Below are 26,343 nucleotides of genomic sequence, written 5' to 3'. Positions count from 1 at the left end.
TTGCAGAGAAGATGTAACAGATATACAAGAAATGATATAAAGGCTTTTAAATGTTTGGCTTTCTTAACTTTTACAAATAGCTGTTGCTGTCTTCCTCGGGACAGACAAATGGAGAGAGTTAGGAATTGTGTTGTGCATGAGGGTTTCCTTTATCCCTTAGAGTTCCTGCAGCGCTTACCCTCGTTCATGTTGGGCTGGAGGATAGGATTTGACTTTGCCTGAGTTAAGAGAGAACTTTCCAGGAGCACCAGAGGCTCCCTGCAAAAAGCCCACAGCAGGAGGTGGGATGGTGCTTGCACAGCTGTTTGTCACGTCAGCAGTGTTGGCCTTTGAGACCATGATTGAGCAATTCCATTAACTCGCGACTAACACTTTGTTTTCCCTTTCATTAAAGTGTCAAGACCTTAACATTTCTCTTGGAAACCATTTGGGAGTTGTGGGGGGAAGAGGAGGAGAATGGTTTAGTTGTGCTTGTTTGTTCGGTAACAGATGTTCGGTGCTTACAGCCCCCGAAGGGAATTCTGCCAATACAACGTCTCTAACTGTGCAATTCCAATGCTCTTTGGAATGTTAAACTTCTGCCAAGATCTCCGTTCCTTTCAAGGAAGGAGAGGCACTAACTAGCAGTAGAATGCACTACACAAGACATGAGTAGTGAACGTTGGGTACCTCAGTTACAGTGTTACTGGTGCAAACTTCTTTTCACTTGAAAAATGTCAGTGGTTTTTAAGAAGGGCTTTTTCTTGTGTGAGAGGAAAAAGTTCCACAGAAGTCTATTTCCAATTATAATTCCTCTATTTTTTTTCAAGGTCTGTTTCATAATGAAAAATTTATGATGCGAGAATTGGGAAGATTTTTGTAATAATTTAGGAACGCTGTATACTGAGTTTTAGTTTTCAATACAACAAATCAGTGATCTGCTTGTTGGTTTTGGGTATTGATAAGACACATAGAAGTGTTACTTGTAATTGATACACAACTTCAACTCACAATATTCAGAATGGTAATTGTATTTGAACTGGGTAAATAATCACCACTATTTTTAAAGGAGTATTCTTCCAGAAGTATTTGCAGTCTACAGTTTGGTGGTTAACCTTAGCTTGGTGTTCAGGCATGTGGCTAAAAAGGTAATATATGAACTGCTGCTTGATATGCTTACACAAAAAAAGTAGATTAAATAAGGCCAAACTTAATACTAATTGGGTTTTTTGTTTTGTTTTTTTCCATTTTAATGTAGTTCAGCTAAAGTTATTCATGGATAAAACTAGATCTCTTTCAAATTAGTGAAATGTGATTGAAATATGAAATAAGTGCTTAGACGCCTGAAATCTGGAGGGAGAGGCTCAGGTGCTGACTGTGGTATTTATATTTTAAATTAACTATTCTGGAGTAAGTTATGGATTTTGGTGTTTCAATCTTTTTTTCCAATATTTAAACAAAGCCTTTGCATATGTCAACATCACTTTAAGGAAAATGAAATTCAACATTAGCGTTTAGTTTTCATGGTAACAAATCTCTAACATACCCTAAAGAGCTCTGGCACTGCTCACAGTGTTCAGGGTTGTTTGTCTTGTATATTCAAACAGCACTTCTGGGAGTAGAAAGTAAAATCTTAATTGTTTCTGTTTGAATACAATGAAATGAAATAAAATACTAAGTCCTTTACTCCAAACAATTTATGAATTAATAATCAGAGCATTTCCTCCAGAAAATGTGACACTGTTTCATTGGAGTGTCACATACCATGAGGATGATATTAATGGGTCACAGGTCTTTCTGTAATTGGATTTCCAGTTTGAATCTAGGCCTGACAGGTTTGATCATGATTAAAACTAGTTGTTGTGTAATCATGGATTAGTTGATCTTACCTGCTCTTACATGCAGTAAGCAAAGTGCAACCTCTGTCAGCAGGGAAGCTGAGGTTGGGCAGATTTCTGCTGGAACCCAGCCTGGAATGTCTGTACAGGTGGGGTTTTACACCAGAAGAACAGAAATAATTCATGTGATGCTCAGACAATGAAGGCAACTCAATTTGTTTCCACTACATGCAACCACTTTGTAAAGCACAACTGCTAAACAATTTTGTGGACACATTAGGAATCTTTTCATAGTGCAGTTGAATATCGTACTGTGGAGTTTGGCCGTGATCTCCGAGGTTGGTTTTGGGGGCTGAAAACAGAATGAGTCAAGTGTTTTCACAACTCATTTAAAAGAGTGCTTTTTTTCCTGTTTCCTTTCCAAAGTCCTCTCTCCTCCCTAGCAGCTCCCCTTCTCTTTCCTACCTCTGCTCCCCTAGCAGCTCCCCTTCTCTTTCCTACCTCTGCTCTCTTTGTAAATTCTCTAAATCCTTTCAGCTAAGGTGCTGAATTACAAAATTTGAACACATGGGTTTGAAAGCCTAGTTATAGAATTCTGTTACTCAGAACAAAGGCCAGACCATGCTGAAGTGACAGCAGAGCACCAGATACTCAGTGGACAGTTTCAGTTTGCATTTCTTTTGTATGTTTTATACCACAGTTCTCTATTTATTGTTTCCAAGTTTTTACCGTGTATATGTAGTTCAGATAATGTGCTATATACCTTAAATTAACCAAAGCAGATCAGCCAATCAGACATTCATAATTTACTAGAAATCTGAAGCCGTTTTTTTTTGTAGAGAAAAAACCTTCCCCATGTTTCTGTAGCACCTGCGAAGAAATTGTTCTCTTGAAGCAGTTCAGCAAAAACTGAGATTTGCTGTGATGTAAATCTCTGAAAAGTTCATTCCCACAAAAAAAAAGAGATAAGAAAAAAATCACTATGCAAAATCACAGTTCATAGTATTTTAAAAATATTTAGTCATTAAAAAAATTTAGTTTACCAGTGGTACTTGTTAATGTGAAAATATCAACACTGTATTTCCACACTTCTGGTGCGTAATAATTACAATTTTTTAAACAGTCTGTTTAGATTACTTAACTCTTGTAGGTAATGTAGGAACAATGCATGTAGTTGTGACATGTCTTAGTCTGGAAAGGATGTTAGCAATAGTAGAGGAATTGGCAGGCCTCCTTCACACTTGGTGTAGAAATTGTTCCGTGCTATAAGATGTACATGCCCTGGCTTGAATGCAGCAGATAAATAATCAAGGAGCAGCACACAGCCATGGTAATGTAATACTTAGAGAGAATACCCCAATTATATGTTTTGACATAGGTCACAGGGTTGGTTAATGGGAAGATATTGTCCTTGGTTTTTCAATAATGCAAATGAGAAAAATAGTAATTAAGATAGAGATGAAATAGGAGGTATCTTTACTTTTAAAAATTATCCTTTGAGAGAGGAATCCTCATTCTGAGTATATTTTACCTGGATTTTTTGATGTACGGTCAGTTGTTGAGCGATTGGTTTTGTCCAAACAATAGTAATTGGAAAGAGATGCTCTCTTGAGCTCAGGCTAGAAGGCTTTGGCGGCTGTTTATTCTACTGCTCCTGTTCTGTTGTTGTCTAAACTTCCCCTGCTCTGATCCTGCCCCTCCAGGTTCTGTTCTGTTTTGCAAACTCATAGTTCATGACCAATTCCTGCCTGCCACCAAAGCTTTGAAGAACAGTGTGTGCAGGCTTGCTTTGATCTCAGAAATCCACCCAGGCTAAAATAATTTGGGAAATAACAATGAAGAGAAGCTGACAGGGCTTTGTTGGCATAATAGTTTATTTATAGAGTTTTGTTCTGTTTTAGTGGAAGACAGCCTATTATGTACTAATTAAGTATCTTATTACACAGTTTATAAAAAGAATGAGAGGGGGAAGGCTGACAATATTTGGAGCACATTTAAGGATAATTGGAGAGGTCCTGTGTTGTGTTTGGTACTTGATTTGTTGTTTTTAAAAACACAGCCCCACAAGCTAATACACTCACATACATTGTTAACCTTGGTGCTAAGTTAACTGATTTTTGGTCTGGGAGTCATAGCAAGGAGCTCTTTCCAAGCTGTGTAGTTTATTTCCATTTTTGTCAGGATACACACTGAGTAAGCTTCCAGCCACCATCTGGTAATGCGTGTGAGTAGAGAGCCTCAGTAGCAGTAAAAGAGGCTGGCTGTGCCAAGGCTGTGACTGGGAGCTTAGTCAGAACATGCCAACACCTGTGCAGGGGACTGTTCTTATCAGCTGTGTCAGCTACTCTGCAAGGCTTCAGACTGGCTCATGTTTTATACCTTTTGAGGTGGTCCTTTTCTGTTTCTTTGTAATAAAAAGTTTGCGTTTTTAAATAATTTATAAACATCAGGAAAGCTTTTAAAATAGAGATTTGGAGCCATCAGTGTTGTTCCTGGCATTACAAATCCTGGATTTTTACTTTTAAAGATATTTTTACTAATTGAATTGATTCATTGTGAATTTCCTGTCAGAAGTAAATTACTACAACAAAGGTAATGAGAGGAAACAAGAAAAGGGTAACCTTTTTGTCCCTCTTTGCAGCCAAATGTATTTGAACATCACTTTAGTATGTCATTGGATTGTTCCAGTCATGGCGCAGCTGAGATTTGATTTTATTAGTGATGTCTTTCTGGTGAGTCAGTATCAACTCTAATTTGGCTATTATTTTTAGCTACACGCATTTGTGCCTGTGAGAGGTTGATGTACTTGTAGTCTGCATTGGCTTCTTACAGCTGTGCACCCAATCCCTGAAGGCCATTTACCAAGGGGTTTTAACCTTTCAGGTTTTTTTTCCTCAAAATAGGTCCATACATTTAGCAGTGATTAGTATTTCAAGCTCTGCGAAGGTGTCCAGGTTCCCTGTCATTGAAGTTAGTAGGAATAGGTCATGGAATCACGGAGTGGTTTGAGTTGGAAGGGACATTAGATGCCTAAATGCTTTTGAGAATTTAAGGTTTATATGATGAGATTGGGCTGATATGATGTCTGATAAATTTTCTAAGCGTAAATAGCAAGCTTCTGTTTAGAGTCAGCCATCCTTACATACTGTTGCACTGTAAAGGTTAATTTTCTCTGATAATTAGTATCATAATAATCAGTTAAACAGATCTGATGTCTTGTTGCCAATGACCAGGTTCCAATTTCCTGTCCCTATTTTCTTTTCTCCCTTCCCCTTTCATTCTTTGCAGAGGAGAATCCATTTTTCTGGTGGTACTTGTTTTCTTCTGGGATGATGAGGTGGGTAGGATGGCCATGGGTTCAAATCCATCTTCAGTGCCGGGGCAGCTGGATCTGCATTAGCATGTGTGAGACACAGGATCTGCTGGCTCTTAGATCAGTATGTTCCATGAAATCTTTTCCCGTTCACTCCAGAGTAGATGACAATTTCTGGGAGAAATTTCGAGTTTGTGAGGATTCTTACAGAATCCTCACAGCCTTTCTACATCTGAGACAGAATGCTGCTGGAATTGTAGAGGACTTTCAGTGTAAGACTTGGTACCAGGGAAAGAACTAGAAGAATTTTAGTCTTGATAGTCTTTCTGGTTGGTGTGTTAGTAACTGAATGTAGAATAGGTATTTTTGTAAGAGGTTTCTTAATTTTAAAATGTGTTTTATTTTGAATGTTTTTATTCTGAGTAAATAAAATAGTTTTAAGGAGCTATTGGTCAGAATATAATCCTGAGAGAATGGTCAGAGATGCCATAATCCCTTTTTTGAAATTCATTACCCAGTATATATTAAAGGTAAGTTTTTTTCCACTCCTGAAAAGGGGTGTTTGCCTTTAATTGTGGGAATAATAGAAATTGAGAGGAATGATGTCTGATGTGTTTGGGAGCATTAGTTTATGTAGTTGAACTGAAGTCACGAATGCGCCCTCTGTTTTCTTCCATAGCACAAAAAAAATAGGGTCTTTAATATCTAAGAAATTGCCAGTGTAATTCCAGTAAATTCTCAGCCTGGTCTGGAGGCAGAGTATTACTGAATTTTTCATCAGTTAGGAACTGGAAGTTGGAGACTTTATTAGGATTTCCTTCAGGGCAAGTACAAAGGGAGTGGTGCAGTTTATGGCTTAAACAGGACAGGCCTTGTATCTGATGTGCAGTAATAGCTGTGATCATGTAGGAAAGTAGTTGTTTAAAAGCAACTTTAAATACTTTTAGTAACTGCAGTTCCTTTGAGTAGAAAATGTGATGATGATTTTCCAGTTTTACTCTTGCCAAATACTGCCTTCAGTACCTGCACAGGGGAGGCAGAAGCACAGGAACAACAAATGAGGTGTTGATGTGACAGCTGAGGGTAGAAATGAAAGATAAAAGAAGGAACTGCAGGTGAGGCAGACCACTTTGAAATGCATGTTAGTGGGAGTGGGACTGAAAATGGGAAAGGTGGCAGAGTGGGAAAGGTTGGTCTCTTTGTGCATAACTGGAATATTTATGTTCCACAGAATTTTGCATGTAGCATACAAGTACCTAGGAATGCATGGAAGCTGGAAAGGAAGTCAGAGTGAAAGTTTGGCAAGAACATCGCAGGTGACTGTGAACTGCAAGTAAAGAAAGCATGAGGCAATGATACAGATTATAGATGATAAATAAAGGGAGAGAAGATGATGATTTAGCATTTTAGAGGACAGAAAATAGAGGGGAAAAAAAGGCAAGTTAATTTGTGTGTGGAAAGGGGTAGTGGAATTTGTGTGTTGTGAAATCAATGAAGAATGATAGGATTTCTCATACAGGGAGAACGTTGACAAGGGAAATGTAATTTGCTTACTCCTGTCCACTTGGGTTTGCTCTAAAGAGAAATGTGTTAAGGTGGCTTGTTATCCTAAAGCTTTTACTAAAGTCACAGAGAAGGGTGCCAAGAAGATGAGGTAGGAGCTGGACATTTACTAAAATAGGTTATTTCATGCAGTACAAGTTGGAGTGAAATTCAGATTTAGAATTAATTACATTTCTGTGTGTGTTATTGCAGTGGATAAGGGAGAGTCCTCCCTGCTCAGGCACATTCAAAGGGCACTTAGCCATAATTGTATGGGCAGGGAATCAGGGATCAAGGGGAGGATTTGAGCCTCTGTAGGTTCTCAAGAATTGGGAAGGCTAAAGAAAAAGCCTTTGCTAGAGGAGTAGATGGAGGAAACAAAAGTAATAATTTAAGATACAAGGATAGTTAAAATAAATTGAAAGGGTGCTTTCCTAAAAAGGTGGGAGACATGCCCTGTTCTCACCATTTACTTGTTTGATTTTTCTTTCAACTGATTTTGTGTGCTGCTAGGCCCTGTGTGGCCTGCTGCAGAATTCCTTGGAGTGTTTGCTTCTAAGGCTGCTTCTTCCCACTAGCATCTCATTCCTCTTACCTCCAGATAGTCTTTAGTTTTCCTAAAACAATTTTTATCCAGAGTTATCTCTAGTAATGGCTCCAGTAATGAATTAGAACGGGTGGGTGCAGCCTGTGATCAGACAAATGGTCAATTTTTTTGGGTGTTGTTGGGCTATGTCCCTTTCTGTTGTAGACTTCTGGTGGTGTCTCTTCAAGCATCAGGCTCAAAACTGTGGTCAGTGAATGCTGTGGGGTTTTACCCACTTGTGTCTCAGTCCTGACTGTCCCATCGCTCTGAGTCCACATAGGAATATCGATACATAGCAGTCTTAAAAATTAATAAAGCATGTTCTTCACACTCATCCTGTGCTGTAGCTACTGGTGAGTGAAATTTGACATCTCCAATAAAAGCTTTGTAGCTGTTATGGCAGTGGCCGAGTGCCTAAATTTAGAGTGAAATTGCAAGTTGTCTTGAATCTGTCCATGGATGGACGGTTGGGGAGAATTGGTTTCAGAATTTCCCTCTGACTTGGCCAGAGAGGATGGAGCAGGGAACTGCTGTGTATGAACAGGTTTGGAGAGAGACCAGAAAAAAGACAAAATAGCCCCATCTGAGAATTGTGTGGGTTTGAGGGGCTAATGGTAATAAAAAAGCAATAAACCCACTACTTATGTTCTTATTAAGGATATATGATTTTGAATACAGAAAAAGAACAGATCAATTGGGTAAAAAAATGCTGTTTTTCAGAGTAAAACTCATTTTAGGGCCCCATGCCATCTGTCCTAACCCACATGAACAAATTGCTGTTCTATTGAGAGTACATGGACTAGGTTTCAAGAATTGAATAAAATCTTGTAGTTTCTGCTATCCCACCTGAAAGCTCAGTGTTTCAGTTTTGTAACTTGGGAGTCAGGTGGTGATGAACTTACTCTGTTTTTTTGACTCCTGTTGTAAGGTCTCAGTGTGATTGTGCCAGGAATCTGTGGTTACTTTCAAGACTATATTTAAAAGTAAAACGTGACTCAAGAAATGGAGAAACAGAATAAGAGAGAGAACTGAAAACTATATATAATTAGTACTAATATTAATGCAAATTATCCTATGATTGTGGAAGATACAGTTGTGGAATTGTACAAAATCAATGTAAATAATGTTACTAATATGTTCAAGTCTGACATGAAGCCTTAAATGGAGAATAATCATATGTATTCAGAGAGGTTTTTTTTGTATTATAAACTATTCAGCATTTTTATATGTGACTTGGAGGAAAAAAAGAATCTCAAAAATCTGATTTGTGTTTGATTTAGAGTTACTGATAAATTTATCAAGTGACACACTGGTGAGGTTTTATTCCATGAAGAGACCAGGAAAATGAGGAGGGGAAGTCTGGATCACTTGGTAAACGAAATAAAAGTAAAAATATACTTTTTTACTATTACTTTTAAAGTTCAGAGAGTCATAGAATAGTTTGGCTTTGAAGGGACCTTTAAAGGCCATTTAGTCCAACCCCCCTACAATGAGCAAGGTAATCTTTGACTGGAACAGGCTTAATTAGGGCATTCTTCATCATTGCCTGTGACAAAGGGGACAAAATGTACTCTTAATAGCAGTATTTACTTAGCAGATAGAAGCAGAATAGAATTTAGTAGATGGAAATTGAATCTAAGGACGTTCTGGGTTAGAAATAGAGTTGCTTTTTAATAGAGAATGTAGTTAGGCATTTCACAAATGCACTGGCAGTTACAGTCAATCCTTCAGTCTTGAAAAAACCGACAATTTCTAAATAATGGGGTTTTTTTAAAGCTGTGTCTAGCTAAAGTAGAAATGTAATTCAAGGATGTGGAGAGGCCTGGGTTTTATGTGGTCCAGAAACAATTACAGAAATTTTGGGTCTGATTTCATAATCTGCCTTGCTGAATCTAGAGCAGACTGACTTCCTCACACCTTAAGGCACTTTTTAGCAGTTTCAGTTTCACTGCTGGCATGTTTGTGAAGTCAGCCTGGCAGTATCTCTTTCATATTCTGCTGTATCCACTTCCTGCAGTGCTGAAAATATTTATGGTGATTCAGTGATAGATCACCAGCCCTATCACTGTTTGATAAAGTACTTATTGCTTACAAGTCCAGTAATCAATTAATTAGCTCTTTATTATAAAGAATCAGTTTCTCTGCAGTATTGACAAGCTGAGAGCTTTGTACCTGCATGTCAGAGTACTCTTACAGCTTTGTTTTCATTATTTCTGATTATGTGGAGCTTGGGATAATGGTTACTGGCTGTCCTGAAACGGAGTCAGGATGATGAACTGCCAAGGGGGGGAACGTGGATGGCAACTGTAACGCATAATTGCAAATAAATCAATAACTAATGGCTGCTGAATGTGTTTACCAGTTCATTGTAGTGATGTATGGACCTCTGTAAACCCTGTGTGCCTTATAACAGTTATTGAGATGATTACAGCGGGTGCTTTGGCCCTGGCAGAAATTAAGTGTATCCAGGCTACTGAGAATGTACACACAGTTTCTGAGCTTTCTGACAGTGCTTGAGAAGCAGAATAGTAATTTGAGGAAAAATGAAACTTGTGTGTTAACATTTGGGAAGTTAATGAAAGAATGGCAAAATTTAGAACTTACTTGCACCTCTAGTATCTATGTTTGGATATTACTAGTGGTAGGGAGAGCCTTTGGGAGCAGACAGTTTTTTCTTGTTAGAAGTGCAGGTGAGATCATGTCAAAAGAAATCACTACAAAAAAGAGTTCTCCCACAGTCTTTCATAGTACATATTTTAGGAGTAAAATCAAAATGAATGCAGATGAGCTGTCCTCTGGAACATCTGTAAATGAATGGATAGTCTTGTATTGCTTGTACTGAAGTTTGCTTGGAGAAAATCAAGGAAGCATCTAGATTTTTTAGTTGTTTCTACAGAAGGATACTTCTGTGGTAGAGAAATTCATGTTAATCACTATGAAAATTTGAAAAAATATATATATAAAAGAAGACAATATCACAACATATTTTGGAGTATGTCAGAAAACTGAAGTAGCTTGATGTCTGTCATTTAATCAGCATTGCCTCTAACGTGATGAATTGTGTGGCATATGCAGAATGTGCTGCTGTAGCTTAAAATATTGCTGACATTTAATTGCACCATAATCAAAATTTAAATCTACAAAATAAAATTATAATTGGAAGAGGTTTCTATATTTTATTGCACTGTTGTTTATTTTAACATTGATCATAAATGTAGTTGCTTTTCAAACATAAACCTTTTAAAGGAAGGGATAGGGAACGTCTTTGGGAATAGTATTTGGTTATTTGTGACTTAGAAAAAAGCCATGAAAATCGATTGCATGCCTCATATCATGATAATTTATTTCACCATGTTCCTAGATGTTCTTTTACTTCTCCTTGGGAAATGATCAAGCTGAGTTTTGTAACAGTGTTTGCAGTTGTTTGTGCAAGATTAAGTTATATACATAGCTGTGTGTACATCTCTGTTGTATGAACATATTGTTTAATTATCTGTGAGACATACTATACTATTTTGAAAAACAAACAGGAACATGTGCTGTTGTTATGATGTGGTGATGAGATGATGACAAGAATCAGGGCAACACACTGGAAATTACTACCACTAAAATAATACTGAATTTATTCTTTCACATGTGATAAACTTATATTCATAATTGCTGTTAATGGTAACCAGAAGTAGATATGTAAAATCTGGGCATATCAGTACCAGTATAGACTTTGTATCTTTGAGTTGTAATAATTTTAAATTAAGAAATTAATTTCAATTGCACATATTAAGCTCAATTCCCGCTGTGAGGGAGTAGTAAATTAAAAGTTGGGTGATCATTATATCACTTTCTTGAGACTGTAGCTGAACTTAGCACTCAGAATTAATGTACATTCGTGTTCTGGAATAATTTGCTGTGACTCTTCATTCACCTTGTCTCTGCAGAGACTGTTGGTCATGCAATTTGCTGTGACAGAGAAGAGTAATTAAAATAAGGAGTTAAAATACTGATGGTGATGATGTAGCTGGGATGGTAGAAGTGTTGGAAGAAGGCTGCATGGGGTATTTCTGCACAGCGTAGATATCCTTATGAACACAGAACAGGTCCTCAAGGAAAGTGGGAGATTTTTCAAGGGTAGTTCCTTCTCTGGAGAAATTATCTATTCATATTTATAAAGCTTAAGGCTTTGTCTTCCACTCACTGTGGGTGCAGAGCATGTTAAACCTACTCCTTGTTCTACGGTCAGTCTTGAGCAAGGCTCAGGGAGCTGTTTTGTGTTTCTCTGGTCACAGAGTCCCAGAATGGTTTGGGTTGGAAGGGATCTTAAAGCTCATCTCATTCCAGCCCCTGCCATGGGCAGGGACACCTTCCACTATCCCAGGTTGCCCCAAGACCCATCCAGCCTGGCCTTGGACACTTCCAGGCTTGTCCTGTGACTCCAAGCTGTCAGTCCTCTGGGCAGCCGTGCAGCTCACTGGGCAGCTGCCTCCAGTGCACAGATTATGTTCCAGTCCCCACACTGGAGTGTCATGTTCATCCTTTACAGCATCAGCCACAGCTGTGTTGCTTTAAACTGAGAAATGTGATTTACTTGGGCAATTGCGAGGAAGTGTTAAAAGTTTTAGCAGAAGCTAAAACACTGCAGTAGTTTTATTTCTGTAGTGTTGGGCAGTATGCTTGGCATAGAGTAAGTTTTTTCATTTTATACTGTTACTTTCTGAAATAGTGGTGATAAAGTCAAACAAGCCCTAGTGCTGTAAACTGGAAGAAAGCTGTTGCATTTCAGTGATGAATCTTTCTATAATTGTTATCTTCCTCTTACTTTTTCAAACCTCTCTGATTATTAATCATATCTGGCTAATCAAATCTGGTTTTAACAGCTGCAGTAAAAGAAACAAAACTAGTGAAGTGCAGCAGCTTTAAGTTTATCCTTTTGATAGTAGGAAATAATTGCAGTGTATTTATCCCTGAGTGCTAATGAGAGCTGTTGTCCAAAAGTGATTAAGTGTCTGTGGCACAGTTAGATATTGAGTAGTAGAGCTTTCTAGTTTTTTATTACATAGGCAATGGCTTGACTTGATGTGGGAGAGCCTTAAAACTGACATTGTCAGGAGCAATTTCAAGTGCAAATTTACTGTTAGCACCAGTTCACAAACTGTCTGAGGAGCTACACTAGCCCTGAATTTGAAGACAGAACAGTTTTATGATTGCTTTTTTAATTAATCGGGCTTTTACTACCTATTACATATTATCTTCATGTTTATTTTATTAAAAAAAGGAAAAATTGTCAGGGTTATAAACTGAATAAGGAGGAGTTATGTGGCCACAACCTTTGTAGCTGAGTTTTATGGATTTTTATTAGCAAGCCAAGCAAGATGGAGCAGGCAATAAAAGTTTTACTACGGTCTCCTGCTATTGCTTTCAACTTCCTTTCCTTACATTTCAGATGTTTATAGAATAATTGTGGTCATGATTAACATAGTAAAATAATGTGCAAATGTGTTGTATTATGGTTACTATAGACATTGGAACATTTTGAAATTGAGTTGTTTCAGTATTAATTGTGCAACAGTGCCTACTGACTGTTTCACTGATGCATTATGCCCAGTGAGTGCACTAAATACCTTCATTTCTTTCATACTCTGCTAGAAAAGGATACCCTGTCCCTTCAACTGCAGAAAATACGAAAACAAAGTAAAATCATGCTCAGCTACTATATTAGATGTCAATTTTCTGTCACTCTTGCAGCAAAACTTTTAATATTAATTTAATACTTTCTTGCTTAGCATTTGGTTCCTTCTGAAGCCACCTGCCTCTAGTGCCTCAAAGCTGAGCTACTCAGAGAACACACTGTCAGGATTTTCTTGAGGAAAGAGGTAAACAGGAACAGATTTGACTCTTTCTTAATTTACTTTGAAGCGTTAAATAATTTTAAGTATAGTCAACAAAAAGTAAAATGGGGTTTGAAAATCTCATACTACAGTTTGCTGCTTAAGTGTTTTTGCTTATTTGATACACTTTATTTCTGGTAGTCTGAGGAGCAAGATTCATTCATTGTCAGCAATTACAGCCAAGAGTATTTTCATTCTTATTTATATGTGTGTGTTTTAGGAATGCCTTGTTTATTTTCACTTTTTGAATGTATGGATTCTTAGTAATCCTTAAGTGGTTTTGAAAGTTGGGACAAAAACTGAGTGTAAAACTCAAGCCCTGTTGTGAAAACGATGTATTTCATAAGTAGTTTCTGAGTACACCCACTGATTTCCGTGGGACTGCTTTGATATTTAAAAACTAAAATATGGAAATTTTAATATATCAAAACATGTTTAAAATGAAAATAGACAAAACATGTTCTCCATAATGTAAGTGTATCAGATTTTTCAGGAAGAATAAGCAAACAATTACTAACATTCTCTGTAACTTCGAATAAAAAGAGAATTTCAGTGGTATGTCAGTACAGCTATCAGTGATTAGTGCAGTACTCTTTCTAACTACAGAAAAAGAGACAATGCTGATTCTTGGGTGAGAATTGAGAATAGAATATTTCCTTGAAAATATTTAGTGATACAAGTTAGGCTGTCTTCCTGAGTCTTGGACATAGACAGTAGCTGTACCCTAAGAGGAATTAAATTTTCATTACTTCCCATTTCTGAATAAATGTCTAGTATTTGCTTTTTAAATTGAACGTATGGATGCACCAGCACCTGTGACTGGGCTCCTTGTGCGTGTCTGAACTGCAGTTGTAGAATGACCTTGACAGCTTTCAGATTGGAGCTGATGATGATAATGGTCATTAATTTTTGCAAAAAGAAAAGGTTGCTCCTTCTCCTCCCTCACTGGAAGACTTTGAATCACTAATTTGTTGTCTGATGGGCTTTGCCTCACTGAAGATTGCACTCTTTTCTTTCAGAATTAAAGTAGCAAGGTTTGAGCATGTTCATGGTTATGGAGTGAAGCTGCTGCTTCAATTGACTTCAGTTTTTAACATCTTGAGTAAGGAGAAACTTAACACTAGCTGTAATAATGATATAGACAAGGCCAAGCTGTGATTTAGACAAACTGATTTGGATGTTTTCTATTAAACTCTACTACATTTTTCTCAGCTGTGAGATGATTTAGATCAGTTCCACTTATCTATTCATTGCCTTCTGTATGTTTTGACAAATGAGTCTCTTGTGTCTTTCTCGAGGAAAAAGAAAGCTGTAGACTTGCTCTGAAGAGCCCTGCTGTTGGAATAGAAAAGGCAGTCTTACTGGAAAAATTCAGGACAGGACAGAAACCTGGTATTTCTAATAGCTTTAAGGGTAAATTTTCTTAATTGCTTGACAGTTTGCATCAAGACAAGGGTTTTTTATCCTATAAGGGAAAATTGAGGAATGGTTTGAGACTGAGAGGATAGGAGTTCAGTTTACAAGCTGTCCTATAGAAATTCAGCTTGATCTGGGGTAAATCACTGAATCCTCTTATGGTTCAGGCTCTTAAATTAAAAGGGGAAAAAAAACAACCAAAAAATCCCAAACAAAAGAAAGGCAAGCTCTTCTCTTCTGGTTTATTTTTTGTGTATGAACATGTGAGGTCTTAAGGCATGAAATGCCTTTATGACTTCACACAATCCTGACTTCTGTAGCCTTCTGTCTTCTGATATTTTAGACAGCTGTGGAAATGCTGTGTGTAAATGGCCCAAGAGTCATGGCAACTTTTTATGAGTGTCTGATTGCTGCAGCTGTAATTTTAGATAACAGGGGAGCGAACTGTCAAAGGGACAGTTTGGTCAGGGACCAGGTACCACTTACCATTGTCAGTGACTGAGGACTTGCATTCAGAAGGGTTTTGCTTCACAGAGATCCTTCCTAGGACACTCTTTTGAATGTTCTGTTCCTTGCCTCTGATGATAGAGTAATAGGATATTTAATGTCACAGGCAGGAAGGGCAGTGCTTCCTCTTTTATATGGATGTGAGAGAGAAGCTTGGTAGTTTTTTATTTTTGTCATAGAACAAATGTCTCATACATAGGAGGAAAAGGAGTGAACAAAACCACAGGATATTGCTTTGGCTCCTTAGCACTCAGGATATTTCCCTGAATTTTGGCTTGCACATGGCCCTTGCCAATGCTGAAAGAACCTCAGACTTTGCAGTCAGTGCTTGCAAAAGTTTCACAAGCCTAGTTATGCAAGGTCTCGGCTTGTGTAATGGATTCTCTTCTACCCTTAGGATTTAGCAATTGGAAGTAATAGAATAAGGATTAAATAATGAAGCTTGGTTACCTAAATTTGTTAGGGGAGAGGAGATGTCTTCATATAAGCGTTATTGAACACTTCTGTTCTAGCAAGTTTTTAGGAAAAAAATACCCCATTTATTCCCCAGTGAGGAATATTTGTATCTGGGGAAAAAAGTCACACTGTGACTTCTACCTGGTATGTGCTGGGGAGCTGCTGAAATCAGCATTTCATCTGGCCATGACAAGTGATACCACTGTTCACGCTGGTGGGAACCATAGGTATGAATTATCTCAACTGAGGCCAAGTCTCCTGCTCTAGTTGAACGCAGGATTACCACTGCAGAGGGTGGAAAAGCTCCAGTTTCAGAAATATTTCAGATCTTCACAATGGAGTTATAGAAAAACTAATATTTTTATATTATTCTCTTTGTACTTTATTTTTTGAATGTTACAGCAATCATTTACAGCACCATCTCCTGAAGTAGTATCTGGGGATTTTTCCCTACTGAAAAATGCAAGACTTTCTGTCACTTCTATTCAGAGAGTGTTGTCTTTCCTAGGCTTGTTTCACTCTGAAATGAGTAGGTCTGGTAGCATTTACTAATTGGTTGTGTTCCATGAAGTGAATGAGAACAATTTGCAAAAAGCATGCTGATTCTATGCCTTTGTTAAGTTATAATCCTAGTTGTTCAAACTTGTAAATCTTGAAAGGTAGAATTTTGTAAGACAAGGAGTACAGAAAGCTTTCTAAGAGTTGCACAAAGGCACTGACACATATTGGGACTATATTTACCTTTAGTTAATATCTTTACTCATCTTCTTAGTGTGTGTGTATAATAAATACTTCAGACTTACCTTAATTGTTCCTAAATTTGGAAAATATATGGATTTTTCTTGAAACTGGCTTCAGAGACCTTCAAGAATATTATGGCTGAGACACAATCAGAACTTGATATACAGTTGTATAAAAATGCAGAACTTTAGCCAAAAACACATTCCTAGCTGGATTAACAATGCCAGATTACTTTAATCTTTATTCTTTATGTATTTGTACTTGACATACTTATTTCCTAATTCTGAATGTTCCAGATTTTGCTAGTATCTGTGTTAAGCAAAGGATGATTTTGATCATTTGCTCTCCATGATTTTCAGATTCTGTCTTCCTTCCCAGTCAGAGAGGAAAGACTGTTGTCTGATATTAGTGAATATTGAAAGTCCCTGCTGTTCCATGGATTTTTGAGTGGTTTTTTTAGGCTGTGCCTGTGATTGAAGCCACAGTCCACTAAAAATATCTTCCAGGTCTTGGGTCTGGAATAGATGTGCTCACAGTGATCATTAAGTCATTAGCTTAACGATCTTCATAAGTTTGGCTTGGGTTACTAGCACCCTTGTAGGACAATGCAGTGTGTAGAGCTTCTGAAATGGAAGACAAACAGATATTCTTTTGCCACTTTGTAGTTGTGAACTTTGCTGTATGCACATTCCTACAAATTATCAGGAAACAGGATGGCTGCTATCAAGTTTAGTGCAAACAAATACTAGAAAGACGTAGTGGTTATCCCTGCTGGGTGTGTGCATTTTCAGATTAAAATACGGTGATTTTATTCCCTCCTTAATCTTCGTGTTTGATGGGCATTTTAAAGAGTGCCGCGATTTCAGTCTCCTCTAAAGCTTCTCACAGCAGGATGTCCTAAAATGTTGCAAACAAAAACCATCAGGTGGGTCTTCAGCCAACTGTGGTGTCTTGGGAAGTGGTTCTGTAATGACTGGTGCAGTCCTTAAAATATATTGTGCACAGTTACCATCCTTACATTCTTTAATGACAGTCTATTTTTAATAAAGCTATTTAGCTTGGTTAATTAGATTTAGTAATAAATCTCCTAATCTGCTGATTAATCTTAGGAAATATCTTGGACCACACCAATGAAAAATGGGGGCTGCAAGATTGGCTACACATATTTTGACTTTTTATTGGCATTATACTTACAAGAAAGGTGTTTTGAAGAATACAGCAGCTCTGCCTCCGGATGCAACTCATGGAGCTAACCTCCCATGGAAAATAGGGATAGAAAACAAATAGGCCATGGAAAAATGGAAAATAACCCATGCCAGTAGTCTTGCAGAGGGGGTTGATACAAACCTTCCTTCCCAGTTCTAGTCCTGTGTTTTATGTCAGGTCAGTTATGTTAAATAGTAGGAATATAATTTGAAAAGAACTAATTATTAATGTTCAATTGTTCTGCCTGCAGTCAACTTTAACAATATGTATGCAAAATTAATAAAATCAGGACAGCAGCAATTAAAAAAAATATGAAAATTGAATAGAGGAGAAAAAACAGTGGAAAAATAAGATAAATTTGTTTTTTCAAAATAGTAATGTAAGAGATACATTGCGTGAAGTTATGCAGCATTTCTGAGAATTAATGATTTTGGTTTTCTGCAGGATTCAGAGTTTCCTGTTGATCCTGAAGGGACCCCAGACTTTGAGCATGCTAAGGAACACACTCAACCCATGAAATCTGGACAGTATCAACTGAGCAGCATTGTGAAGGTGCACGATTTTGCAGTGAGCTGGTAGGAACCATGAACAGTACATTAATTTTATTATGTAAGTGTGGAGTTTTATTTTTCAGCAGGTCATTGAGAAGCATTTGTTGTAAGTACATGTCTGAAAAATTACTGGCAGCAGTCAGGGCGACTTCCTTTCTGAAGGATGTGAAAGTGGAAAAACTGATCATGACATGCAGTGGGAGCATAAATACAGTAAAACCCCTGGGCAGAACTGTTTACAGATTGAGATTCATCTTTTATGTGGGAAGGATGGGATTTGGTTAATAGATACAAAAACAGAAACCAGAGATGAGTGTAAACTCGGGTTCCAGGAAACTGAATTATAGTGCTGAATATTTTTGCAATTTGTATTTGATTGCCATTTATTCCCCTGGGTCAAAAATCAGAAGAGTTTAAATTTAGATTGGCTTGTAAGCAATGACATTTCAGGGCTTGCTAGCTGCAGCTGAGGAAGAACGAACCTAAAAATATTTTTCGATAAAAGTAAATTCATAGCAAAGTTCTGACAATTCTGACACATTGACTAGCTTAAGTATATTTTTAAATTAATTTAAAAAAATCTTTACACATTTAATAACTGGTGCGAAGGTTGCAGACACTTGCTTTTTGGTCACCACCCATATTTTGCGGTAAAGAACCACCATAGTGCTGTGAGCTTTGGCCTCCCTGAACAGGATTCTGCTTAGTCTCCCAGATGCTCAATTTTAGTTTTTTGTCTGGTTTTGCATAACTTTTTCCCGAATTGTATCGTCATATTGGTCTAAGTATGAAAGAGAGCTTACAACTGGTGTCTCTGTGCTGCTACTCGGAGGAGGCAGTAGCAAATCCACCCAAATATTAGTGGGTTCTTTGGCTTCTCTGAAGGACACCAGGTTCATGAATAGTGTGTGTTTAAAAAAATACAAACCAGAAAGAAAACCATTCTGGAGAAGGAATACAATTCCACACTGGGGAAGATTTTCGGTGAATCAGGTGGAATAAACATCCAACTGTGACCCTTCCAGGCTGTAGCAGCACGTGCTGTTCCTGTATCATGGGCTGCAGAAGGCAAGGCTCAAGTCATCATTCCCTTGTTATTGTTTGCCTTGTTAAGTCTGCCTCTACCTGTAGAGAAAGCCAAGTTTGGGATGCAAAGTACTTCTGAATGTTGTTACAAACACTTGTGAATCTTAAACTATTTAATATGTAATTGAAAGTATTAGAAGCTCTGATCTAGTCAGGAAAGGACATCTCTTACAAAGTTTTTCCATTATTTTGAAGCTGAACAACAACAGGTAAATATGGTCATGTAAAACTTTTCCTTGTTTTCTTTATCTTTCTTGAATTACAGTTTTACATCATTTCTGTAGATCCTTGTATCCAGTGCTTCTAGTTATTGCTAGCAGAGATACTTAATGTGCTGGGAAATTCTAAGTATTTTTTGCAAGTGATAGCTGGATATCACACCTTAAGGACACAGTGCCACTTCAGCAAGCAATTTTCTAAAATGAAAATAAATTGGATGTCTTTAAACTTACTTGGAAACACTTCAGAACTTGCTTGAAGAAACAGCAACTACACTGAAAGAAAGCTGGCAGAGAGGATGTGTATTTAATTTTATATACTGAAAATATGACATTGACTTTCATGTAAAGATGTTCCTTTAAAGAAAATGAGAGTCTGGGATAATGCTCTGAAATTAACTGAAATGCTTCTTTTAAAAATGTGGTTATATAAAAGCAAGTAAAGAACAAAAGAATTTTAAGGTGTGGTTGAAACAATGTAAACAAACCAACTGAACTTTTCATTTGGTTAAAAAAGCCTCTGTGTACATGGTGGGGGCAGTTTCCACACATCTTTCTGTGTCTGAAAAAAACCCACTTAAAATAATACACAAAATAATATTTCAATTAATAAAATTTTTTTTCCTATCTGAATACTGCTACTTCAAATCAGCCTTTTTAAGTGATGGAAAAGAGAGTCTGTCTTGTTTTTCTTGTTAATGCTAAAGGCTCTGTGGTAGCCTGCTTTGCCTTTTTTTGACAGTGTTTCCTACAAGTATTTTTTTTAACACCCTACTCAATTTCAAGCAAGTTTGACAGAGGAACAACAGACTCAGGAAGTCCTCAGGCTCCCATGTGTTTCAAGAGAACAGATTTCTGTTGAAGAAAAGGTCACTTTTAGGACTGTGGTGGCTGCAGGTGACTGAGAACTCAGAGAAAAGAGAAGTTGCAAATTTTTCAGGGGAAGAACTGCAAATGGAGCTCATACCTTATTACATGCTATAGGATCCAGTCTCAAGGCACACAGGTAATGCACACAGAGCCTGGGTTTTTAGTTTGACACAGCAGCTATTCAGTTCTGAATCTGGTTTTCCAAGAGGTTATTAAATGCATTAATCAAGATTTTTCAGAGAAGAATGACTTAGATTAAATTATCTTTTTTGGAATTAAGTAAAAATATGCCAGCTAAAGAAATTCTGAACTTTCACTAAATGTATTTCGAGTAACTATAATTGTCTGTCTGAGTTTACAGACACAAGGGAAAATCCGTATGCACTAGATGAAAATTAATTTTTTCTTGTAGTTCATAGGATAGATGGAAAACATTCTGTTGACTTATGAGACCAGATTTTTCTCACCAGAACGAGTATATCAAAAGGACAGAACAGAATCTGGTTTGTGTATGGGTATTACTGGGTTCTTTAACATTTCCTTAGGAACTGGAGCACCTGCAAATCCAAATTGACAGTTTACACAAGCTCACATAGATTAGTTCTTCAGACCTTCATCAGTATTCATTGCCATGCATGTTAGTGGAGGGGGAGGAAAAACCCTTGGGAAACCATGTTTATTTGCTGCTAAGCAGAATGATTCCCACTTTTCAAATCATCACATGGGCATTCCTTTTTCTGCATTAAATTCACATTGCTCCAGTGTCCTTTTAAATATCCTGGTGAATCTTACTGTGCCTACAAGAAGCACAGTAATAAGCTCTACAGTGGCTAAAGGATCTTCCTAATCTTACTTGTCCACTTTCCCCTCACTTGCTTTCTGCATCTTTGCTGTAACCTTTTGTATGGTTTCCCACGGAAAGTACCTCTGCAGTCACCACATGCAATGCTACATTGGTTGTGGTTTATCTTGTCTTCACTTGGGAAGAGAAAGATGCATACACAAACAGTGTTCAGTGCATTTTGAATGTTCAGCACAGCGTTGGAAACCAGGAAAATGCCAGATATTATTGTGGAGAGATGATTACCCAAGATGAAACTGAAAAAATAAGCAGTAATCATCTTGCCTTTTTTGGTAATTTTTAAAGATGTCATGGTCTTGCCTCCCTGCCTGCCTTCCTCCCTGCCTGCCTGCCTCCCTGCCTTCTTTCCTGCCGCCCCCCCTCCCCCCCCAAATGGAGGTTACACCTCCTCCATTTAAATCTTATTTCCTGTTTATCATTGGCAGTCTCTGCGTTGATGCAATTACTCACAGTCAGAAGTGCCATAGAATTTGTAAATAGATGGCCTAATATAGGTGCCAGGAGACGTTTGCATTAGGTATTAGGAAAAATTTCTTCACTGACAGGGTGGTCAGGCACTGGCACTGGCTGCCCAGGGCAGTGGTGGTATCACTGGAAGTGTCCCTGGAAGTGTTCAAAAGGAGTGTAGATGTAGCACTTGGGGACATGGAGTAGTGATGAACCACAGTGGAGCTGGGTTGGACTTGCTGATCTTTAGAGGTCTTTTCCAAACTTAGAGATTCTATGATTCAAATGGATCTTTTACCTACTAAGTGTACTTGCATAAATAGGAAATGTATATTGTTCTTGTTTACATGTAACCTGATGTTCTCAAATCCTTTATCCTTATTTGATAGTTTGTAAAAGAAAAAGATAGAAAATTGCTGATGCTCTGCCTAAGCACAATAAAAATCGGAAGGTAGAGATAATAGTAAAGAAAAGCAAATACAAAATGTTTAGTGATTATCTTGCTTTTCCTGATTGGCCAAGTAAAAGATAACTTTTCAATACGGTTTAATTCATCATTCTATCGTACTATACTAGTTTCCCCAATTTTTTATCAGTGGATTCCAGAGAAGATTTTGAAAACTTATCTCCTTGGGAACCATGCAAATTGACTTGCAGCATAAAATCGTGTAATTGCAATTAAAGGTACAATCTTTGTAGAGCCTTGTGCCAAGAAGTGGAGGTAAGAAAGTACTGCAGTACCCTGGACTCTCCCTCTTTAGTTCACATTTACCACTTTTTCTCCTTAACACTTGGGCACATATGTGCACACAGATGCACACCCACAACACACAGAGGAGCCAGCTTTGAAGGGAAGAGAGTCCTTTGAGTGTTGACATGAGGAAATTCTTTTGAAATAGATTATAGCCTGCAGTTTGCTGTAAAATGGGTGGTATTGGTGTGCACTGTCTTTCAGAGTTCCAGGTTTTCCATTTACTTGGTAAGGTGGTGGGGCACTGTTGTAGTGGGGATTCTTGCAACACGTGTATCAGACAACGAGGCCCGTGGAAAAGATTATATGGACTGATTCTTGGTAGATATTTTCAGAGATGTTTGTTTTTCCACTTGGCCAGGAACTGAACAATCACGGGACCAGAGGGTCCTTCCTGGGCAGGGGAACACAAAACAGCCAAGGGGGAACGAGGTTGACCAGGGAGTAGGGAAACCCCATATGTCCTGCCTCTACCGCGGGGCCCCTCTCCCAGGACCACATGGCTGGGGGAAGGAACCCCAGCAGGGCACAGGGAAGTTGGCAGTGGGGGAAGAACAAGGTGTTTTGTTCTCTCAGTCAGATTTCACACCTGCTCTGTACTATGTTTTGGTCCTTTCTAGACATAACTCCCGGGTTCCTTTTTCATTCCCAAACTCTGGCTTTCTTAGAGTTACTTGTGGGAAGAGCAAGACACTGAAATTGTGTTGTGTGTAAACGAAGTAGCAAAAGTAGCACAGGTGACTTTCAAGCAAGCATCTTGATAGTTCTTTTTGTTGCTGCTCCTATTTGCCAAGAGCTCTGCATTAACATCTCAGAGCAGCTTTGTCATGGTCTGTCTTGTCACTACCCTCGATATTCTTCCCTGTGATGCCTGTAGAGTTCTGACAACAGTCACCCTGATGGTTTGCTGAGACTGCTGCCTGTCAGACTGACAAATGTTCTCTCCCTTTTTCCTGTGTTCTGCCCATATGTTTCCATCTCTCTGTTGCCTTAGAGCTGGTGAAGTAATGTCATTTGATTCTGTGTCTGAACAATGCCAAGCAAAATAGGGTCTGTCTACCAAGAGGTGATCAGTCATATTAATCTTTGTGTCCTTGTGTAACACAAGGCAGAAAAGAGGATTCAAAGTCCAAAGTTCATGAGGAGATTTCCTGTTGAAGAATTTACTGAGGTGAAAAAATCCTTACTAATTATTTAAATCCTCTTCTTGCCTCCTAGAGCATTAGAAAAGATTTTTTTAAATGAAATTACATTTTCCCATTAACAGTAAAACTTTTTAATTGTGCCATCATGTGCTGATTTCTTGCATGAGTAGCCAGAGTGAATTGGAGATTTGCATTAGCAACATGAGCTGCTGCTTAATTTTCCTACAGAAATTATACCTGCTTTTAAAGGAATATGACATACAGGCATCTCTCGTATGAGGAAAGTCAGAGAGAGCTGGGGCTTCTCAGCCAGGAGAAGAGAAAGCCTCGGGGCAGATCTCATCCATCAGTGTGCACAAATATTGAAGAGAGGATGCTGAAAGGTGCCCATAAATTAGTGTGTATAAATTAATAACACAAGTATAGATGTGCTATTAATTTTCACATCTGCTGAAGAAGTGTAGACAGTGAGTTGCAGGATTAGATTTTTATGTGTGGTGAAATATTCAAATACTCAATTTGGCCTCTTTTGAAATATTCAAGTTCTGTGGCTTTTCAAAAATAAAAGCAATATGAGTGGAAGCTTGGGTTAATCTTTGTCTCCTTGTATATATGACAAGAAATTCCTAATTCTCATGTTTTATTTTCATCCCTCCATTTGATCATCCTTTGAATATATTTGAAGAAACTAATGTTAGAGATGGTTAAATGCAAAATTAACAAGTCACTTGGTGCATTTTCCATGACACAAGGGAAAAAACCCAGCAGCTCAGCCTGGGTCACTCTGGCAGATCAGTCTGTACACTTGCAGTAAGGGTTTTTTGTGATGTTTTAAACACTTAACTTTCCCAGGTAAACCTGTCAAGTATTTTAGCATCAAATTAATGTTGTTAATAAAATTTTTATATCTCTCTTTGCAATATAGAAAATTCAAGTACTTTCCTTTGAAGAATTCTTGCATTAATGCCTTTTTTCCCCCCATGACTGGCCTTTATGAGTAGTATGAATGTATGTTTAAACTGCTCATGAAGTTCTTACCCTTCTGCAAAGAACAAGTGACAAATAACCCTAAAGCCTGCAAGTGTGGGTACACTCCACATCACTTGCAGAGGTTGGGAAGAATACATTGTGTGTGTGCCCTGCCAGCCTCGTGCATGTCCTTATGTCCCCAGCAGTCCTGTGAGACATCATTGTGAAATCATTCCTGCAAGATTGCCTGGGTGGAAGATCCAGAAATTAAATTCATGTCTTCTGAGTCACAGTTCAGTGCTTTGACTCTCGATGTCAAGAGTATCACTGTTTTCTATACCAGTCAAGTTCTTAACTTCTGTCTGCATTAAGGCCCATGTTGTAATGGAGAGATTGTTCCATGGACTTATTGTACAGGCTCAGCTTGGGCACAGTTTATGTGGAGGGAGCACTCAAGAGGAAAATGTCAGATGTAGTTTAGCTTCCTGTAATGCAGTTTAATAGAGAGGAAAAGTGAGCTTGCCGTGAATAATCAGTGAGAGCTGTATGGATCACACTTGGCTAAGCTCTGAGAGGCCTTTCTGCTGTGGCAGTAGGAATGCAGAGCTCCTGGCTCCGACCCTCTCACCCTCCTTTGGAGCTTTTTCTGTCTAACAGAGCAATAAGAAGGGAAGTGAATGGTTCCCTTGGCTCCACCTTTCCCTCTTCCCCCACAGGCTGTTTCCCTGGTAAATGTGCCTTCCTGTTCACCTCTGAAGCTTTGGGGTGTCAGAGACTTTAGAAGCCTTTCTTTTTCTTGTTAGCTCTGTGTGCAGCTCTGGCCACAAGCAATGGCTCCTGAGGGAAGGCCTTGGCTGTGGCTGGAACAGGCACTTTGAACCCCTAGCAGCATTAATCTGAGGGATAATCTCAGGGCATGTTGTGTTTTTATGGTGCACACATGAAAAGAGCTGGGTATCTCTGTAATTTTATTAGTGAACAAGCATCTTTACCGGAAAAAAATGACAATTTTTAGGCAGGGTCAACAGAGGGAAGGCATACAATATATTTTCTTTTTACTAGCTATCTTCATAGTTATTGAGCAGATTTCGCAGAAGAAGTACTTGTTTGCAAAAAAAATAATTGTAAAAAGACATGGTTGTAACTTTATTGAGGCTTTTGTGTATTCTCCGTAGAGCAAAAGGTGAGATGCCTGGACACTGTCAGCTCTGCTAAATTGCTTGGCTTTTTCTTGTTATTCCCAATAGTCTGTAGACAGAAAAGGGTTGAAGAGATTGGGTTAGTAATTTTCTGATAAGTGTTTAACTGAAAGCAATCACCCTGTGGTGATCTGACTATTCTGGGCTCCAAATGCAGTGAAACCTCAGTATTTAATTGACGTGAGCAACGCTCTCAGGCACAGGGTGGGATTGTTGGGGTGTCCTGGGCAGGGCCAGGAGCTGGGATGGAGGATCCCGGTGGGTCTCGTCCAACTCAGGATGTTCTATAATTCTGTAATTCTATATTGAACAGAAGTATTTTAGCAAAAATAAAAGAAATGGTTTTGACACTTGTCACATGAGCTGATATACTAACTAAAGACAGTTTGAAAATAAGTTAGCTTTTAAATATATCTCATGAAGTGTCAACAAGATGTTGAGATTTTCTTGAAATGAAGTATATTTGTGAACTTTAAAAAGATACTAATTTTCATGAGGGAATTAATATCATGGGAGTTTTTGTAAATGTTTTATTTTTTTAGAAAGGAAAAAGGCTAAACTTTAGGATTTCTAGAAGGTGACTAATACATGTCATGACACTTCTTTCACTTTGATACAATTCTAAATAATTATCCACAAAAAGATCCTCATTGAAGTTGCAATACTGAATTTTTCTTGTAAATTGAAAAGCCATTTACATTTTTATTATATATTTAACACACATTCAGAACTACTATTTGTCAAGAAACAAGTACTTTCTTTAGGATGGTTTTGATTTC

At 38.0% G+C, this 26,343-nt stretch overlaps 1 protein-coding gene across 4 annotated transcripts in view; it reads left to right on the top strand.

Moving 5' to 3' along the window:
* SPAG16 (sperm associated antigen 16) overlaps window positions 1–26,343 on the top strand; it is a 359,185-nt gene that overhangs the window by 32,329 nt on the left and 300,513 nt on the right. For all 4 annotated transcript variants that reach the window (XM_017747132.1, XM_017747131.1, XM_008643578.2 and 1 more), the window contains exon 10: window positions 17,911–18,041. In XM_017747132.1, coding sequence (XP_017602621.1) covers window positions 17,911–18,041 — 131 coding nt within the window. The remainder of the gene's footprint in view (window positions 1–17,910; window positions 18,042–26,343) is intronic.

Source organism: Corvus brachyrhynchos, unplaced genomic scaffold (assembly GCF_000691975.1).
Source record: "Corvus brachyrhynchos isolate BGI_N302 unplaced genomic scaffold, ASM69197v1 scaffold671, whole genome shotgun sequence".
Lineage (NCBI taxonomy): Eukaryota > Metazoa > Chordata > Aves > Passeriformes > Corvidae > Corvus > Corvus brachyrhynchos.
This window is presented reverse-complemented; position numbering and strand designations above follow the sequence as displayed.